Source organism: Chlamydotis macqueenii, chromosome 5, assembly GCF_036417535.1.
Source record: "Chlamydotis macqueenii isolate bChlMac1 chromosome 5, bChlMac1.mat, whole genome shotgun sequence".
Taxonomy (NCBI): Eukaryota; Metazoa; Chordata; class Aves; order Otidiformes; family Otididae; genus Chlamydotis; species Chlamydotis macqueenii.
In genome coordinates this window covers 15,882,902-15,904,098 of record NC_141560.1, presented here as the reverse complement: position 1 = coordinate 15,904,098, position 21,197 = coordinate 15,882,902, and the positions used below count along the sequence as shown (strand labels likewise).

Genomic DNA, 21,197 nt, shown 5'->3' with positions numbered 1-21,197 from the left:
TACTAGCATTTCTGAAAACTATTCAGGTTTTTGCGTGTCTAACAATAGAAATCTTCCAATTTCTAGTTGAGTACGTGTTCATATTTTAGGATGCAAATTCGAGCCACAACAAAGAGTCAGTGTAAGACAAAGAACAAGTTTTGCCTTTTGTTTTAGTATCAACTCTGCTTTTTTTTTTCTCCGTCCTGACATCTTTCTTACGTTATGTTGAAGCTTGTATTGGGCAATCTTGCAATTCTTGAATCCTGCACCTTCTACACTTAGGAACCCTACCAGCAGACTTCTCACGTAACTTCTTCCAGTCTCAGTTTCCTTTTTCTTTACTCACTTGAGTCCATGCAAATTCTAACCCATCACCTCTCTTAAATTCCAAAGAATCCTGAATTTTCTCATTTTCTTCACTTCTTGATGTAGTTCTGATTTTCAAAGACCTGTGGTTACCTTACAAATCATTCCCTGTCTCAATAACCCCCACAGTGTCCTTGCCTGCAATGTAATGAAGCACAGCACACCTAGCAAGCAGAACAGTGGCCTCTACTGGCCACATACTGAGAAGTCAGGAAACACTGTATTGAAGTGCCCTGTACTCAAGATACATGTGACAGAGAACATTTTGAGTGTTGAAAAGAGAAACAGACGTTTATCATAAACATTGCTCGGAAACTTCACATTTTTGACACTCTTCTCCTTCACTTCTTGTTTCAACAGTACTATTATTATTATTATGAAACCTTGTACCAAGTTACAGGTACAAGTAGGGGGGGGGAAACCAGACTTTATGCCTCAGTACTAACACCAACTCATTAAATACCTGCAGATTAAGAGAGATTGCTATACTTAGGAATTGCTACACACGGGAAGTTTTTATATGGATTTTTTCCTCTTTTTTTACAGCAATATTATGGCTTTTCTAGAAAAGGCAAAAATAAGTATCAAACATTTCTGGCAAGTTTGAAGTTCTAATGGGATGAATGTGAAGCTCTAGAAACACACATAAACTACAAAAAGCATTTAGTATTATGTAGTACCTTTCATGTTTATGGAAATGTTTTAGAAAACCTTATTTTAAGAAAGTTTTGTTACTGAGCCATTTAACATGACATTTTGTTCAGTCATTGCCAATATTCTTCACGGCGCCAGAATCAAGCATCTGGTTTCTCTGCTAGAGCTAAGCACAGGCTTAAAAACAACAGTAACATACTTATGCCTGAAGGGTGCTAGATACGTTAGGGAAAATATAGGAACGATACAGTGATATAACTGGATGCTTTTTAACATCCAGTTATCATCAACTGAAACACTGAGTGTCTCAATACATCTACATCTCTACATCCTCTTTATTTTGCTAGAACATTTAATTCAATAATAGGTGTATCAATTCAGAGTAGAACTGAAGACAGAAAAACAGAACAGCAGTTGTAAAATGTGGTTATAATAAACAGAGACTTTAAGAATATTATAATAAATATCCTTTACCTTTCAAAACATGTTTATTTAGCAAGTAAACAATACTGTGCTAGAAGAACAAATAGATTTTTTGTTTAACAAATTCTAAGCTCATCACCTTCAAAGTAATTGCTTAATATAGATACTAATTGAAGAAATCCTACCGGAAAGCTGTTACCAAACGGAAATAACATCTAAAGATATCACAGTCAGGGCTGAAGCAGCTTCTGTTATTCACCTTGCTTAACTGTATTTCCATCAAGAAGTCTGGGTTTCTTCCTCTCCCCCCACATGCGGTACTCCGTCCATGCTTTGTTGGTGTATGCGAAGGAGAACTATGGGGACTTCTGGGGAAATAAAAAAGAAAAATACACTTTCGCAGACTAAACTTAAAGCTATCTCATTGCTACCCTAACACTAAAAGTGTGTACGTTTCACTGGATATAACCTACTAGTATTTTAATGGTTACAAGAGAAAAATACTATAAAATAAAAAAACCTGGAAGTTGTGTTACTGTTAACCACTTTCTTTTTATTGTTCAAATAACGCATACTTAACCAGAATGCCAGGTGTATGCTTCCCACCAAATTCACATTGATAAAACATTTCCTTAATTTTGGCCGTGACAGTATTTATTAATCTTTAGCTTACACGACATCCTGAAAACCAGATTCCAGCTACCATAGCGATAATCTCTGATGCTCCTTAAGCCCAAATCCCTTCAGGAAAATTCAGCTTCTACTATAACCCTTCCAAGCAAATGCATTCTTCCATCCCCAGAAAAACCAGCAAAACCAAACTCGGCTTCTCCAGGTTAAGACCCAGGAAAAATACACATCAAACACTTACATGAAACTTTTAGCTGGAGATGTTGGTGGCGCAGTCCCAAAATCCCTTCCACCATAGAGATGCCAAATAAGAGAGATTTCCTTTACAACATAGCGTACCAGAGGAACAGGAAAATGAAGGGGAGCTTTGCTTGTGTCTGTTTTTTTAATAGGCTGGCTGAAGTGATTTTCCTTTATGATAATTGCATCATCAACCATGATTTTTATTATTGGCTCTTCCTCTTTTTCCTAATTTAAAAAAAATAAAATTATATAGCATTGAGAAGGTGAAATCTGCTTGCTTTATTGAAATGTCTAGTTCTTTTCTACAAAAAGAAAATAAACTATTCTGTGCTGTCTTCTAAAGCTTATATGACACAGGCTTGGTTTAGGAATGATTCTTATAAAGTAACTTAAAGATTAAAGCACCAAAAAATAAACTAGAAGCTGAGTAGTAGTTAAAATAAAAAAAAAAAAAAAATCCCTCATCCAAACCATAAACAAAACAAAACAAATTGAAAACAAACAAAAAGCCATAGAAGAGCCCCAGCCACCAAATTAGCACTTTTGGAAACAAACAAGCTCTAAGATAACTGGACAAATATAGCTTCTAATCAGGCATGCAGAACTACTTCTGTCTATTAACAAGAATACAGCCAGAGATACAATGAAAAACATGAACACAACCTGCTTTCAAAGAGTTTGAGTACAGTTTCCTAAATCTTTTAATGCAGTGGACAGGCAGTAGTGTAAAGTGATACACAAGCTTTTCTCTGAGGTTTGACAAAGATTTTAGGCCCATAAAAGCACTGAAAGCTTAGACTATGAGAGAAATTAATAAAAGATTAGAAGATGTGCAAAGCTGCTATTTTGATAAATACTGTACTTTGCTTAAAACATTTTTTTTTCTAACTATGCCATTATTGTAAGTAAAATGGCAATCATAAAACATGACTAAAACATAGGAAAACTGCCAGTATATTTTAATGTAACATTTAAATTAAAAAATAATTACATACTGCTTAGATATAGAAAAATCATATGTATTTTAAAATACTTGCATTCTTTCCTAGCAGTAACAATGCATTAAGTCCTCTCAAACAGAAAGATTATTTTTCTGCTGCTCTGCCCACTGACAAAAATACCATTTAGCAATCAGAAAAAGCTATGCAATCTAATTTGTCCAGGTATTACATAGGCTTTTCTCTAATTCAGTTTATATATGGATAATTTAGTAATTTTCAAAGCTTCTTACAGCAACAGCAACTTTGGGTGCAAAAAGAATGCAGAAATCATCACTTTCTGCAGGAACATCTCCCATGGCCTCATTTATCAGGTGATGAGTGAATGAAGCATAAGTGGGACTTGAATCTTGTGAGACATTTCCACTTTCATCTGGAAACAGGAAGAGATCTGAGCAAGATGGCTCCTGAGTTTGAGATCTGTCATCCAAAACTCCTGGGAGTTGAAGGGGGGTGGAGAAAAAACAATTTTCAGTGGAAAAATCTTTACAAAATATGAAGAAAATAACTGCGGTTAACCAAAATTTGTTACTTTAATTACATCAAGGGAATTTGCTTATTATATCTTGAATCAATTCCTACTATAAATGAAATGCAATTTTCAAAAATTAATCTACACCGTACAACTGAAAGTGATTACAATATAATCATAACTAGTTAGTAGTAGAGATGAATTGACAAATACAGAAAAACTATTTGTAAAAAAACCCATGGGTACAAAAAAAAAAAATTGTGTTGAAGTTTCCCATTCTGGTAGTAAGAATACAGCATCAATAACTTTCAGTACTACACGGACTGCTTACCTTCCACCATCAAAAAGAGGACCTGACATAATGAAAATAGTGAAATTCTCTATTTGCAGTACAAAATCCTTAGCCATGATACAGAAGCCACAATCCCGTGATAAAATCCATTATCTTGTTCTATCTGCTAATTGAAAGATTTCCTCATAGCTAAAAGTTTTCTGTGACTCTTTCTGTACCATCCTCCTGGACTGCCTTAGTACAGAGTACAGGTCTTTGATTCCTCCACACTGCAGTATGTCGCACGAACTTATACCCATACTAACTTATACTCCTAGAGTATTTGGGGTCTGGACAGAATCCCACAAAGTCAGATTCTTTCCTTGCTGTTTTCAGCATCTCAGTAATGTGTATCTGTCTAGAATCTTAAATTACTTTTGCATTACTGTAATTAAAAGCAAGAATCTGTTGGATAGTTTGAAGACTTCAGACATCAGAAGTACGCTCCTATTCTTGTTGCAGCATCTCAACCCACAAAAAACTTTCAATCCCATTTCCCTTCCAGAAAAACTGTACTTTATGTGTACTTATGCCTCCAGATAATTTTTACCATTAGACTCTGGCTTCATAGTGGAAGCAGTCTGTTGAGTTTCAATTTCCTCCATTGCATCACTCATCAAATCCCGTAAAATCTGTTGCTCTGATTCAGCAAGGACTGGTCCATGGGAAGATGGCTGGCTAAAGGTCTCTACCTGTAGGAGACAAACTATACATAGTTACATCTTAAAGACAACTGCAATATCATGCTGAATAAAATTTTGCTAGAATGGCTTGATACACCGCTCAAACTGTAAGAAGTAACATCATAACTTTATAAATAATCAAGTGACCTGAAACGTTGAGCTATATGATTCATAAAGTAGGTTAGAACATTATGGTTCAGGGTATTTAGATCATCAGAGTACTCGGACAGCTCACGTATCTGAAGGAGGAAATTCCAGGACACAAAAATAAAACAACAGGTAAACAGCACAAAATATTTTAAAATATTAAGTAGTGAAGGCAGGGAAAAAAAGGCATTTTACTCTCAAATATATTTTAACTTTGATGCATTCTGTCAATTTCTTTGCAGGAAATCTCACATTCTTTGGAAATAGAATGGGATTATCAAAATTAAAACATATGACCAGGAAGCATAAAGTTAAGTTGATATTATTTTGCCATTTTATACCTTCATTTTTGGCTTGCTAACTCCACGTTTAATCTCTGTCTTAGTAGGCGGGTGTAAATCACCGTAACTTGCAATATATTGTATAAGATTCATTAGTGCAGCACATGAATCGGAGCAGGTACGAATATGGATTACATCACTGGAACAGTGCAGCTCAAAACGTGGTTTAGTCTAGATAGCAACAACAAAAAGAATACACTTCAAATCAACATAAGGTTCCACAAAAATAGCATCTATACACAGTTGTTTTTAAATTAAATTTACTTAACTAGTCAAAAGGGATTTAAAATAGTACTGGTATATTGAAAAACCTTCCTTAATTCTAAGTATAATAAAGTAATTTCCAAATCACAGCCTGTCATGGAGATTTTACATTTTATTTTACTTGTAATTAAATACTTACTCTTTCCTCATCAGAATCAGATTTTACTGCTGTAATCGTTAGTTCCAGCAGTCCCATATCCATAACACGTACATAATCTAAAAGACAACGAGTAATACAAAAAAAAAAATTAAGACTTAATAACAGACATCATCCCTACTACGTATTTTCGTTATTAAATCATTAGAAATAGCATGAGCATAAAAAGGGACCTTTTTATCAAACTCTTTATATCTCTGCATTTCCTTATTAGATTACTCTCAGATTTCAAGTTTCAGCTATTCAAATCAAGAACTCAAATCTTCTCAATCCAATATATCACTCCCACTGCCACCATCTGTGTGCAGTGTAATCTTTTAAGACAGTTATCTTCATCCCATCTGTGTGAGTTAGAGAAACAGAGGCAGAAGTTGGATGACTAAGAATCCTAGCAGTTTTTTAGTTGAAGTGAGAGAGAGGACACTTACACGTTGTATTAATCTTTCAGTACCATGAATAACTTATTCCTCTTCTTTCTTGTTTAAAGAAAACAGGCATATCTTTACTCTGTCCTCCACTAGAGATCTCTCACCTAAGCTAAATACACACACTAGTGGGCACAGAGTTTCATTATTTCTCCAATTCATTTGTTAAATATCGATTCAAGTTCCTCAATCCTTAAAGGCTGTTACTATATGAATGAGAGCAAACTAGTCGGTATCATTCTTTTCAGAACCCAGAATGCTGTGCCACATAACACGTTTCAAGTTCAACTATTTAGAATATATATCTCATAAAATGAGATCTCTCTTCTATGAAGATTTATTTCTGTGCTAACTCCAGATTTTTTTCAAACACCCATTATGGAATTGTAACAAGAAAACAAAGGACTTGCAAGTTGCTGTTCTTTGACATACCTCTGCATCCACAAATCCAAACTAGAACACTCAGGTTTTCATCAACACTCCATTATTCATTCATATTCAACTTGCTGCTCCTTATCTCCTCAGACCTCTTTTCCAATTACCTTTATATATGCTGATTATGCCTGTAATTTTGTTTCTTTAGGTTCTTAGGCTCTTTCATTAGTTACATCTAAAACACCCTTACCTCTATGGAGGTTCACTGTAACAGTGTTGCACTTGTCAGAGAGATGCAAAGCAGCTTCATCTAAAATTATCCTAGTAGACAAAAAAAAAAAAAAAAGGTGAAATAAACTTACTATAGAAATGCCATGCAATTCATCAGACAAAAGAAACTAGTATAGAAAAAATATTTCAAAACACAAATCTACCTAGCATATCCTAAATCCAAACTCTTCACTTTAACCTTTCAAAACTTCCAAATCCATTGGTAATTAACCACTGCAAGATATTTTCACCATCTCTAATTGTATTTTATTTGCATTTCAGTTTACATATTTTATCCTTCCTAGAATAAAAAGTAATGCTTTTGGCATACAGAAGCAACACTTTTAATTTCTCTTTAAATTTTCAATGAAGTAACAGACATACTTGTTTCAAAGGTCATTTTTAAGGTTTTGTCAATAGAAACAAGGAACTTGTCAGATGTTTCACATCAGAACAGGCATAATAAAATGAATATTCAATTAAAGTTGCAAGAAAAATTATTAAGAAGTTACAGAGATGTTCAGTAATCACTACATATTTACTTAATTAATATACTGTCTCCAAATAACAAACCTTTAAATAATCTTAAGATGCTACTAATTAACACAATAGACACAATAGACATGATTTCATTTCAGGACATCTTTCAATAGTACTAAAAATTGCAGAATTGTTAGTTGTTTAAAAAAAAAAAAAAAAAAACCAAAACAAACAATCCAACCACAACAAAAAATATTATTTAACTTAATAAGAAGGATTACACATGAGCAAAGTATATTTCAGAAGATGCAAACCAGTGTGATCATTTACACAACACTAATGCTTCTTATGTCAAAAAAGCAGACAGGCATTACAAGTTTTACAGGAGCTTCCACGTTTCATAATCATTTAAACTATACCTGAGAGTAGAAGAGGATTTATCTACTGCAACGCTGCTGGAAATGCTGAAAGTTTCAACAGTAAGTAGAGATCTGACTGGCAAAAACAAGGGCCTAACAACAAATACAGAAAAAAAAAATTAATACTCTGCACTTATTTAGAAGCGCAAGCAAAGTCTTATAGATTACTTAAATAGATCTTCCCAGGCTTAGGCAAGAGCTTATCCTACTTTAAATTGCTTACAGTTTAAGGGATTTCGGTTAAGTACATTTTCCAAACAAGCCTAAATAAATATTCTTCACCATATGTAAACTCTTAACATTCCTAAAGAATAAATACATAGCTGCAGTGCCACCAAGTGACATACACTTGCATTTTATTTACCTGTAATCGAGAGCACAACTCCACAGATGTACATGAAAAGTTGTAATTGTAGCTGGAGGATTATATCCCAGAACGGGCTCATCAGAAATATTCAAAAAATACAAAATCTAAAAATCACAAACATATTATTATAATACTTTGATATCTGTCAAATTAATAAACAATTATGCATGAGAAAACAGAAAATCTGTAACAGCCATGACAATAAAACATTTGATTAGTAGAAGGGAAAGGGAGTGAACAATCTCAGATATTTAAAGTTGCTTACTCAGTATCTGAATATAGAAAAGCATGGAATGTAAACAGAGGTAAAAAAAACACTACCCAAACTGCAGCCTCAGAAGTGTGGAAAAGACCAATCCACAGATGCCTGCATGGCTCCTTGTACAACACCTCACAATTCATTTTAAAGCATTTCCCAAATACAGACTCATTAATCTTTCTTTGCAGTTGTTATTACTGTGTTAGCATTTTCTTTGTTCTTTTTACCTGAAAAGTCAACTTTTCCCATAATCTTGTATATTGTTAAAGTTATCTTCAAGTCATCTTTCTTATTCTAGGTGGGGGGGTAACACACTCAGAATCAGAAATGTGCGCATGCATTGTATATACCGCTTTTTTCATGTATTACTGCATAAAACAAACTCCTATCCTCCTCTTTAAGATCTGTCATAGTTCTCAAATCCATTACACTATAAAAGTTCTTAAATAATTCCAAGCCTGCTGCGCACCAACACTACTAACCTTTTAATAATTTCCTCTACTTACCTCTTTGGTCAATTTTTTATTTCCTCCCTTCCCCTCCAAAAAAGATTCCCAAGTACCTTACAGGCTATGTTAATTAAGCAAAAATTCACAGAGCAAATAGGCAACACAGTGTAAAGTGGGCCACAGGAACACATAGCAGTATCATGCTGAGAAAAAAGTAATGACACAGAAAAGTCCAAAGCGCTAAGTTCAGCTTCATGCAGTTATACAATAAAAATGCATGTAAAAATAAGCATACCATACATGCTGGAGGATAAGCAGGATAAGTTTGAACATCAGGGTTTACTATCTGTAATCCAGTATGGTGTAAGCACATTCAAGTACATCCAACTACGCTGCTACTGTGCTAATGGCATGTCCTAGCTCATGCATGTTTACACATAGCTTCCAGCTCAAGAGTCTCTAGCCCTGTCTACTGTGCTGTACCTCTGCATCCACGCATACCAGTATGACCCTTCTAATTCAGAAGTTTGCATTACAAGTGTCTATGTAAACTGTCGCTTACTACTTCCCCAAAATCTTCTCCATTACTGCTAGTCAAATGATGTAAAACAGGAAACAGACAAAGGAGAAATAGGACTCGAGGAACAAAGTGAGCAGAAGGAAAAAAAATATAGAAATGTTTTCAATGCTGCAAACAGCACATTTGTTTGTTTTGAGGGTGATTTTTACAGCAAGGATTATCTAAGTACTTGTATAGCATTGGACTACTGAGCTTTTCCACCTGAACTTTAAAAAAAAAAAAAAATAAAAAAAAAAAAAAGAAAGAAAGAAAAAGACTCCCAAAAATCCCAGAACCTCCCTGACATGTTGTGGGCAGAGATTTAGGATGATGAGAGGAACTGTAGCAAATGAATACACAAGTAAGAATTTAAAAGCAAGACTACAGTCTGTCAATGGTCTCAAAGAGAGTCAAGAAAGAACAAACAACATTTTCAGAGCAGAGTAAGATAATAACACATAGCCTAACACAAGGATTTTCCATCAAGGTTTAGTTTAATACTTTAAAGCAACGAGAATGAAACTGAAAGTGTAGTCGAGAAACCTGACCTGTTCATGCCAGCTTAAACCTGAAGGCAGTACTCTGTGCTGAAGGGTGGCTCCTCTTAGTCCAACAGCAACCAGAAATTCCTGCACAAGAAAGTTGCATGAGTTAGTTTACATGAAATACATGTAACTATTTGACATCTACATTACGAAACACAGTCATCCTTCTGCTCACAGAATCTCCAAGTATCTAGAAATTAAGAAAGAACTGGGCCAAGATTAAACATTCAAAAAACCTTGCTTGCTAATACAGAAGCCCCGGCTAATACAGTCTAATACTTTTTGCGACAGGATAGTTCAGAAATGATAATTTTGTGGTGGTGATAGGAAGAAAGGCTACCTGTTTGTTCATTCTAGAATTCAGTAGGAATTATGAGGAGTACCAGCTCAACATAGTTCTCTCTTATACTGTTCAAATCTGAGTTAATAGGGCCCCCATGACATTGTGCTGGCCTGCAGATTCCTTCTCTAGATAATTTTACCAACCTGTTTGTCACCACTATGACAGCTAAGAGGTCATCTTTTAGCTACGCTAATTAATGCTAGTGTCAAAGTCAAACATACCACTCATTTACCAGTGCCACTCCAAACAGCTAAGCAAAGGCTGCCTATTAGATGACACTGCTAGTAAGCTGAGCGGAAAGCTTTTAACTCTTTATATTTGTTCTTGCCTGGTTTAGCACAAGATCAAAATTCAACCAAAGAAAAACAAGAAAAATGTCAACTGGCCACAAAATACATTCAGTGAGGAAATACACTGTGAACAGCAAAGCAAAATATTGGAAGAATTAGTAAATTATGCTGATACTGAAATTGTACAATCCACTCAAAATATTCTAACAAAAAATCATAGTTCGAGGATTAACAGCTCAGAATTATATGGTTTCTTCATTTATAATCCTTGTAACTCCACATCTAGATGCTTCCATATCAACTTAGATAATTCAAATAATTTATAAAAGCACAAATTTAAAACCACAAACCTTTGTATTGCTCTCTATTTTGTCTGATTGGATTTTTACTGCAACAGTCAGCATACTTGGACAATCCACTCCTACACCATCTGAAGTAGTCCTACTAAGACCATCTTCTTCCGAAAAACAAATAGTAGGTTCTAACCAATGAGGACGTATTGCGCTGGGCAGTCGTACTTCAGAAGAAGGAACAACCCCATCTACCATACCTGCAAAAAGATTTTAGAATTAGTTACCTCTTGCTTCAAAGCTGTTACTGATGAAGAGTTAAAGAAAATCCTTTTTATACTTAATGCCTTGAAAATTATTTTAATTACCAAGGTTAGTCACGCACACTGACAACCAAAAATTGTGAAAAGGAGATTACAGGTGATCCAATCTTTAAAATCACGGTTCTAGCTAAAATCTTCAATGTGACTATAGGTTTGGTTTTTCATTTGCTCAAAAAAATGGCAAAGCTGAAATAAAGGACAGAAATCTCCTATGGGTTACATGGAGAGATAGAAAAACATCTCTCCTTTTCATTTCATGAGATGGTGGCAGGTTAACCTAAACACACAATCATTAAGCCTTGCACTGAAAATCACTTGACTACCAGTGACTCAGAGACATTTAAGGGGAAAATCTTAAAAGGTTTTACTACATGGGGGTTGCCAGCCAAACAAACTACACAGTCAACTTGAAATATTTCACCTGCTGACTACAATTAGCTACCCAGGAAAGATACAGAAGCCACTGGTAACCTGTACCCTTTTTAATTAAATAACCAATAATATGTAGGAAGTGTGTACTTTCATAATAAAGAACAGACTGTACAGCTAATTTGCCCGTACAGCTAATTTGCCAGATGACCACAGTATCTTTAAACATCAGCATTTGTCAAGGAAAGTTTGAGCTGAACTGTAGCTAAACACAGTTATCATGAAGCTGTATTACACTAGCATTTAGGAACATTAGTCATGAACCAAATTGATTGCGTTAAATGATACACTACTGGGGTGAGGGGGGCGGGGAGGGGAAGAAAAAGATAGCATTTCTCCTAAAAAAACTTCAAGCTTATCTCACTTCAAATTAAGTCCAAAAGCCACCTCAATCCCTCCCCTACCTTGATGATATAAATTGAGGCTACTAGAATGGAGACAAACATAGTGTCTGTCCTCAAAGCCTTCATATTTAGTCACACTGAAAAGTGAACCACCATTGAACTCCAACCAGAATTCGCCATATTTTCCTTCCAGTGTATTTCCATCATCCTGCTGAAGGAAGAATAGAAACGATAAAATGATTGCTTGCTGAGTTTGCTGCAGTCAGACAGTCTAAACTAACATAACACTTGCTACCAATACATATTTTCCTGCTTGCATTTAGTTATTCTCATGTAAAGCAAAGAGAACTGGTAAAATACCGTGTTGCATTATTGTCTAGTTACAATACAACAGTACGACGATTTTAGAATTACTGTCATAAACACTTGTTCCTTCCAAAAACAGTACACACAGCATAAAGGGGATCCCATGGCCAAAACAACAAAACAACTTTTTCCAGCCCCAGTGTCTCACCTTTACATCTGTGAATATTGACACTAATCCATGCGTCACATTCAGCAGAATAGACAGAAAGCTTTGTGAGTTCTTATTCTGAGGGTCAAGCTTTTTCCTTCTGCGTGAACGATAGTTTGGATCAACGGTGGAATAATACTGTAGTGTTTCTTCCTCAGATCCACTCTCATCATCTAATAGATAAAATGAAAAACAACTAACTCTCTAGCTAGTACACATACTATGCCAATAACGCATTGTTTTTCCATCAGCAATGCAACTCAATTTTACACTTCTCTTACTTAATTAAGCAGTAATTTATGGTTTTCCTCCTTGGTTTAAGTAAATCCTTTCTTATAATTTTACAAATCCTTTCTACTATCAGCTTAATACTTCAGCTAATTATTATTTTTAATTACTATATTTCTAGATGATTTATTAAGTATATTACCATAATGAACTGCAGACTTAAACTGACTAAAGCTGTCTTTACTGAAAGTGTTGATGAGCTGGCTGGCCACAGATAGTCCAACACCATAAGAAAGGTTTTCAAATGTTTCTACAGGAGATGGAGCTGTGGGTTCCCACAACAACAAATCATTGCTGATCCTAGAAAGAAATATATTATCGTTATACAAAATATATTACTACATTTCCACTTAATATAAGGTCAGTCAAGCAATATTTCCTTTGCAGTCTTCATATAACAGATTTCAGATTTCATAAACAAGGAAGAGCAAAAAGTTCAAGAGCAGAAGAAAGAATAATGCATTCTGAGTAAAAGTAATAAATAATGACAGTAACTTTTTTCTGTAATTATGGCATACACTTTATCAAAGTCTAACATTTGACAGTGACAGAAAATCCTCTGTAGGTGTAGCTCAGTGGGGAAATGACAAAACTCTATTTTGATCACATAAATTTTCAAGCAAAGATGCAGGAAACATTAGTTATTTTGACTTCAAGTGAGCCTGTACCTGTTGGAATAAAGATCTATGTGACATTCAGTACAGAAGTACACCAAAAGAACATTCAATGAATGGTTCAGCTTTGCCACTTCGGGAGTGAAAAAATGGTTTGGAAGTAATGTAATGTCTATCAGTGGCGAAAACAGATCAGCTTCTCTCTTTATGTAGCTCTGAGAGAAAAAATTAACTCCGTCCCTGCCAAAACCAGGACAGTAGCTAATGCGTACCATAATATCTACTTTTTTAGGTGATTTAATTTCATTGCACTTCTTTGTTTTTCAGACAGTAAACTAAGAGAAATAAATGCTGAACGCTTATCTGTAAGCCTTTATACGGCTTACAAAACTGGGTGGTTAGAGTTTTTTCCCCTGTGTACCTTGCGGACTCTTAATTTTTAGATAGAATATCTCTGAATAAAAGGGAAAGAATAAAACTGAATGCAACAGTTTTTGAAGTACAATGATCTATTTATAAAGGAGAATTCAGAAAGATTAGAGCAAAATGAAACAAAGAGAACAGAGATCTGAACCAAGTATTCACTGAAAGTAAAAGACTATTTAACTTTACCCTTTGTTCACAAAATCTGCCAAACCCTGTTTAGCAGCTGGCTGCTATGGCACCAGTCAGGTATACGACACAGTGGCATCTCTGATGTTAACTTGAAAGAATATTTATGTAGCATTTTGTGTTCTTAGAAAACTATACAAATGAATTCTTGCTATAGCTCCTCATTTTCAATTGCTTTTATCAACAATGAATATAGAACTAAAAGTACAGGTCACGATAACCAAGCAAAACAATTATCATACTTGCCTGTTGTAAAGTTTTTCATAAAAGCTTTTGTTTGGTAATGTTAAGTGAATGTTTGGTAATGTGAGTTCCAATACATAATGAGAATTGCTAATTGTTTTATCCTGAAACTCAGTCATTTCAACTACATCTCCTGGCATCACCATCTGAAAGAAAAAAAAAAAAAGGGCAACTCAAGTAAAGAGTACAAAACTGGAAGACAGAAAATGCATATAAAGTACTGAGAATAGATTAATTTTCTCTACCATAAGCACTAAGCAATAACAAAATTTTATAGTACCTCTTCATTTTCAAACATGACCCTACGAGAAGAAAAAGGAGAAGGCTCTGGTCTTCTAATGTCACAGACATCCTTCAAAGAATGAGACCCTCCTTCTTCTTCCTCTTGAAAGTTATTATCACCTTCTTCCTCCTCAGCTGCTATCCTTTCCAGAATAGAGTGCACAGCCAGAGGGTTTATTTTCAATACAATCCTGACATTGAAGAAGTTATGCAGAATAAGCCATTAGAGACACTTACAATTCTTATATCGATGCACAGTCACATGTCCCCTAGCTCTACTAGCTAGCCATAAAATACACATAGACTAGATAGCTCAAAGACCAAGGACCTTTTTTATCAGACAATAACGTATTTTATTAGACAAAGTGACACCATTAAGAACAACACCAAACTTACAGGCACAAAGGGACATGGAAAAAGAACTATCAGGCGAAAGAGTGTCTGCTTTTTTCAACTCCTTTAGGTGACCTAAGGAAAACCTAGTGCTGTCCCACTGATTTTTTTAAATTCAGTCACAATATAATTACCCTTATTGTTGTTATGGCTTTATACCAGCTTTTATTAGTATTTTGAGGCAAAAATTGACTGAGATTTTTTGTTTGTTTGTTTCATATTCAGTCTTGAATGGAAAAGTAGGAGGAAAGGTAAAGAGACAAAAAAACTCCAAAAATGGTAAAGTTTCAAGTCTCTAATCATTCACCTAACTTTCACTGAAATTTACTCAAGTCTACTCAGAAACTATTATACATTAAAACCATCTTGCATTATTATAAATGTAGAAGTTTGGGGTTTTTTTATTAAGTTTTTCAATAGCTACATGTTCTTTCTTTGCAAATTATTTTAAAACATTTACCGCATAGGCAGTCTGCATGAAAATTAGAAAAAGAACAGTGCTTCATAAAAATTCAAACAATTCACATTAAAAAAATAAGACACTATTTTACCGAGGCCAGTCAAAATTGTCCGATGACGATGTTATATCTCCATCTATGCCACCAGACACTTGAAAAAATTTTACTGGTGCTTCTGCACTATCTTCTTCAAAGGAACCTGAACAGAAAAAGATATTTAAAAAATTAACGCAAGAATAACAACTGCTAACTTTGAGTTGCCCAATCCCCCGCTCCTCAGGTTGGAGTCTAACAGGCTAACTTGTCAGTGCTGTTACTAAGGTACTAACGCAAATTTTGTCATCTTTTCCTCCAAAAATTAAATATAATTTTTAGAAACAAAAATTCTTTCACATTATCTTCTAGCTAGCAGCACTTAGAAAAACATATGCTTCTAATACATAAATATCTGCATTTATATTTATAGCATCACTATATTATGTCACAGCCTTCAAAAGCACACGGAATGACAAACAAGCAGAGAAGGCTGCAAATATAAACCAGGCTCACATATTTATTACTTTAAAAGGTATTAGAGGCATTAAAGTATTAAAGTTTTCTCAATGACAGTTATTTAGGATATCATTCACTTCATTTGTATCACAAACAGTGTGGCCAGCAGAAGAGGGAAGTGGTTGTGCCCCTGTACTCAGCACCAGTGAGGCTGCACCTTGAATACTGCCTTCAGTTTTGGGCCTCTCCGTACAAGAAGGATGCTGAGTTGCTGGAGCGTGTCCAGAGAAAAGCAACGAAGCAGATGAAGGGCCGGGAGAAAAGGAGGCTGAAGGGAGACCTTATTGCTCTCTACAGCTGCCTGAAAGGAGGTTGTAGCGACGTGGGTGTTGGTCTCTTTTCCCAAGTAACAAGCAATAAGACAGGAAGAAATGGACTCAAGTTGTGCGAGGGGAGGTTTAGATTGGATATTAGGAAGAGTTTCTTCACCGAAAGGGTTGTCAAGCATTGAAATGGGCTGCCCTGGGAAGTGCTTGAGTCACCATGCCTGGAGGTATTTAAAAGATGTGTAGATGTGGTGCTTAGCAATATGGTTTCGTGGTGGACTTGGCAGTGTCAGGTTTACAGTTGGACTCAATGACCTTAAAGGTCTTTTCCAACTTACAACAATTTTATGATTCTGTGATTCATTTCTAGACTAGACGTGAGGTTCCTAATTTCCATAGCTGTAGTGTCTCCCTACAAATCTTCAAAACTTACCCTAACACCACGATAGAGATCCCAGAGAAGTCCTACATTGAAATAAACTGGTATAACAATATAACAGAAAGTAACAGGAATACTAGCTCAGATCTCAAAAACAAGAATGCAAGCACTACACCTAAATACATTAGCCTCTCCTCCTAGTAGTATTATTTTGACTTATGCTGATATTTAGTACAGAGCACTAAACTGTGGCAGGGATATCTGCTCCAAAATTCAGCTGGAGAGACACTCCTTGTGTGAATCCAGAGGAGAGAACTTTTGACTCAACTATATAGTATCTGGGAAAACAAAAAAGAATATTTGAATATAATGTTAACATTCTTACCAGTTAGCTCTTTAAAGGTAAGTTCTAATTTAACTTGTTCTGGAGTTGATCCTCCTATAAACTCAGTTTTAAATTCCACATCTGTAAATTCAAGATGAAGAATCTCCTTCTGAAGTGATTTCTTAAACCATGGTCCTCTTTCCTGATCTGACCGTAGATCAGGTATTGGGAAGCGAACAGAGAGATTTAATGCTGGGGCAGTGACTTGAACGGAAACTCTACAGTTTGCAGGAGTATGTGAATCATCCAGGAAAACTTCAGTAAATGCTTTATGCTAAAAAGCAAAGTAAAGGAAGAAAAAAAAAAAAAAAAAAAAACTAAGTTAGAGAAAACAGCACTAAAAATTACTATGGGAAAAGCTTTTGACGATGTAATATCTAAAAATGTAAAAGACTAATTTTTCATATATCACAAAATACAAGTATTAGGACCAATTACTACTACTCTTAGGATATTCTGTTATTGGTGGTGTTAAGATTCTACTTAGAAGTCAAGCATTTGCAGAGGTTAGCAATCCTTCAAAAAATGGCTATTTTTTTCTTTTAAATTAGAGAGTGATAGTAGCAAACAATACTCAGCTACAGCTAAGAAATATCACATCCCACAGATTTTTTTTTGTCTGTTTTAATGCTATTGCTGAGAAGCCAGGAACTACCACCATACATATGTGCCCCTTTCAGTAAGTCATGGCTTCCAGCTCCTGTCACTAACATGCCATTCAAAACCTCCTTGGGCAGTTTACTGCAGATCATCACTGAAAAGAATCAAAATTTCAGGACATAACCATATTGATAGAAACTATACATGTCTTACAACTTTCTAAAATGAGGATTCTCTTAACTAAGTTTTGAAGACTAATTTTTGTGTAACCAATCAATGCAGCAATAAAATTACATTAAGATATTTGTTGTTGTGTAGAAAAACAGTTAATTGCACTAATCCTTCCTCATATATTTCAAGAAAATCCTTCAAGTTCAACACTGTTGTGCTAAATATACTAACATTTAAATCTTACTGACAACCTGAAGACAAACAAGCTCCAACTTCTTCTGTTGGTCCCTGACCACCAGAATGCAATGCATATGTTCCATATCCTACCTATTACCTACCCTAAAAGTGGATAACACACAGCAGAGGGAACTGGGCTGACTGTGACACCTAAAGATTTCAATACAGAAGTGGAATTGTCAGCAACAGTTTATACCAGCTCCTGGAGAGCATGATGGGACAGATTAGGGATTCTCTTTTTTGCTCAGTTCTGCTTGCTTCAAGAAGCTCAGAAATTATGCAGTTTGTGAAGCAGCTACCATTGTCTTCAGGTCTCTTATCAAGCATGCAATCACTGAACCTAAAATGAGTATCTACATCAGATGGTTACTACTCTGTATCAGTAGGAGAAAAAAAAAAAAAACAAAACAAACAAAAAAACAACAAAATACCACACCATACCAGAGAACAAAACCAAACAAAAAACCCAACCACCACAAATTAATCAGAATTAGCAATCTCAGGCTTAGTGCCATCCTCCCTTCCTCCTGCAAAAAATCAGCAAGTTCATCAATCAATTTAACTTCTAACTTACCAGACTTATGTGCTTGTTGTAAGAAGCATACATGTGAGATGCCATCATCTCCACTGTAGTTAGTTTCTGTGGTTGAAGTAACGAATTTAATCTGTCTACAATACTAATATCCAGCTCACAAAACACAGGACTTAACTTTATTTGTAACTCTGCTTTCTGTGGAACAGAACTGAGTCTCCCTTGACTACCCTGAAAAGAAAGAGAAAAAGCACTAAAACCCTTAAAAACAATATAGTGAAACCAATTGTAATAACCAAGAGTTCAAGACTCTGTTTTACAAGAAAGATACCTTTCTGTTAAAAAGAACAAAATTAAAAAACAGGTATTATACAGAAACCTGGAGTTTTTAAGCTCCCACCTTACCTGAGGTCCTCTATTATCTGAATGCTTGTAATGAAGCTGAAGGCATGGCATAGCATGAGAATCATTTCCTTCTTCAGAATGAAATGTCAGCAGCTTTAGAACGAAATTTAAAAATACTTAATAGACAAGGAGGAAAGAATTGCCACAGGAAAAGATACTTATGACGTTTTACCTAGAACAGACAGTAGGTAACCCTACATTCAAGTCAGCAAAACAAAACCCTAGCCCAACCATCTATTCAATCCACTTATTCAGCCACTGTATTGGATGTCTCTGACTATTAAAAGAGCTGAAAGAATATCATCACCCAGAGAAACCTTTGTATTGCTCAACTCCATCCATTAGTTTTTGGAATACATTTATTCTAATTCCCAAACTTTGTTAAGTATATTTAAGAGAAGTAAACTAGCGGTTTGGCTACTTAACACTATTCCTGTCAGGTATGACAGCAGTCTGGTTCACTATTTGAGCTTGCAATTAAAATGTCATTTGCATCTTAAAACCATAAAATATTAAAAAAAAAACAAAACAAAACAAAACAAAAAAACCACTAAAAAACCCCTATTTAATATTACAACCATTTTTAAATCTAGCATTCTCAGTTATACAATTAACATTTCTTCTTTATGGAACTCCCTGTATTTTTCACATACCTCGGTATAGTGAGGCTGAAGGGAATGAGAGTCAGTAGAAAAAAGGCATTCCAGGAGCTCCATATCCCCAATGGATAAATCAGTACTAAAACTTCGAGAGGCAGTCCTCTGTCTTTGTTCATAAGACACTTTGATGCCAGTACCTATAAATCTGAATTATGAAAATTACGAATTGTGAAAAGTAGCATAAAACAATAGAAATCATGAAAAGTCAAGATTTACATATGTAAAAAAGGATCACTTCAATCTTTTAAAAAATCATTACAATCACCATAATTTCTTCAAAAGCAAGAAAAAAAATAATTATAATAGATTATAGCTTTAGCAACAAAGACAATGGAGCTCACTTATGTTCGACGTTCAACAATGGTCAGCGTAGAGAAATTTGTAAAGAACACTTTAGACGTTTAACCTAAGGCGCAGTTCACATAACACCCTGGGAATCTAACATCCTTATATTAAAATGCCTCAGGAAGTCTAAATTACATGCATAAGGTAAGAAAAGATATATACACCCTTAAATATTGTACTTCATACACTGCACTGGGATAGTAAAAACTTCTGGAAAAAAGACTTTTGACTAACTTCATGATTTTGCTCACACTTACTTTTTATCCCTACTAATACACTATTTCAAACTAAGTAAAACCCTAAGCTCCTTGAAGCAGAAAGCCCTAAATTGAAATAAAGATGGTCCTGTAAAATACAACTGTTTCTAAAGAAATAATTTACTTAATCAGTCTTGATGCTCTAGATTTCTGTGGTAGAAACTGTACCTCATTTAATTCATCTATCATTGAAAAGAGCTAGGTAGATTCTAGTGCTTATGCACTTTTCCTCTTACTTTGTTTAAAAAAAAGCCCAAACAAAAAAAAAAAAAAAAACCCCAACCAAACAATCAAAAAAAAAAAAACACCAAAAAAAAAAAAACCCCACCCAAACCAGTCTTGGACAACAGATGTCAAAATTCAAGGCTATTTTGAAATTAACAGAGAAGTCTAATGCAACTCAACTATTCAGTGACACGATTCCTATGGAAATAAATTTACTTTATTAAAATTTACTTAAAAGGTATTTTTGTTATTTATATTTCTTAATAACCAAAGTTATACCTAAGGTGATCATGAGAACAAGCTTCTGCAAACACTTCTCGGAAGGACAGAAAATCTTCTGTTGAAAACTTAACTGGCTCAATCTTTTCTATCCGGGTAAAGAAATCCCGAGCCATTGGTGTCAATGGGTTAAGGTTCAGCGAACTTTCCGGTGGGGGTAAAGGGTCAATATGAAGTACAGACACTGAGAAAGTTCCAACTGTCAGTCTAAAAAGAAGCTCAGGTCTGGATTCATCCACAGAAACAGATCTGGATGGAATAGCTGAAATACAAAATTAAGTTAACATAATTTTTCAGCAGGAACACATTTATAAAGTCATCTTACTTTTGATTTTCATTTCTTTTTACCAAGTTGCTGCATAACAACTCATTTCCAGAATTATCTAAGGAGTAGAATGCAAAACAAGATTTTTACTTACATGTCCTTCTTAAGGAAGTCTGGTGAACTATGTTGGCTGTAAGCGAAGAACCTCTTGGAGGTTGTAGTTCCTGTTTGTTACGATCAAGAAAATCACCCCAAGTTGGCTGAAGCTAAAACAAAAATATATATGACCTTAAATTTGACAAATAGATGTTAGACATTAGATCCAATATAAGTAATAAGGTAAAGGAACAAAAAGAAAATCCATGCATAAACAATCAA

General features: G+C 34.9%; 1 protein-coding gene across 1 annotated transcript in view; it reads right to left on the bottom strand.

The window, feature by feature from the left end:
• ATG2B (autophagy related 2B) overlaps window positions 1–21,197 on the bottom strand; it is a 49,182-nt gene that overhangs the window by 13,100 nt on the left and 14,885 nt on the right. Inside the window, exons 10-32 of the mRNA XM_010116949.2 lie at window positions 20,974–21,085; window positions 20,555–20,816; window positions 19,443–19,593; window positions 18,790–18,882; window positions 18,427–18,615; window positions 16,845–17,118; window positions 15,356–15,461; window positions 14,410–14,602; window positions 14,133–14,275; window positions 12,803–12,960; window positions 12,373–12,545; window positions 11,919–12,069; window positions 10,823–11,022; window positions 9,843–9,923; window positions 8,025–8,131; window positions 7,661–7,753; window positions 6,742–6,812; window positions 5,674–5,750; window positions 5,271–5,441; window positions 4,650–4,791; window positions 3,530–3,732; window positions 2,297–2,523; window positions 1,685–1,793 (exon numbers count right to left, since the gene is read on the bottom strand). Of these exons, the coding sequence (XP_010115251.2) occupies window positions 1,685–1,793; window positions 2,297–2,523; window positions 3,530–3,732; window positions 4,650–4,791; window positions 5,271–5,441; window positions 5,674–5,750; window positions 6,742–6,812; window positions 7,661–7,753; window positions 8,025–8,131; window positions 9,843–9,923; window positions 10,823–11,022; window positions 11,919–12,069; window positions 12,373–12,545; window positions 12,803–12,960; window positions 14,133–14,275; window positions 14,410–14,602; window positions 15,356–15,461; window positions 16,845–17,118; window positions 18,427–18,615; window positions 18,790–18,882; window positions 19,443–19,593; window positions 20,555–20,816; window positions 20,974–21,085 (3,486 nt within the window). The remainder of the gene's footprint in view (window positions 1–1,684; window positions 1,794–2,296; window positions 2,524–3,529; window positions 3,733–4,649; window positions 4,792–5,270; window positions 5,442–5,673; window positions 5,751–6,741; window positions 6,813–7,660; window positions 7,754–8,024; window positions 8,132–9,842; window positions 9,924–10,822; window positions 11,023–11,918; window positions 12,070–12,372; window positions 12,546–12,802; window positions 12,961–14,132; window positions 14,276–14,409; window positions 14,603–15,355; window positions 15,462–16,844; window positions 17,119–18,426; window positions 18,616–18,789; window positions 18,883–19,442; window positions 19,594–20,554; window positions 20,817–20,973; window positions 21,086–21,197) is intronic.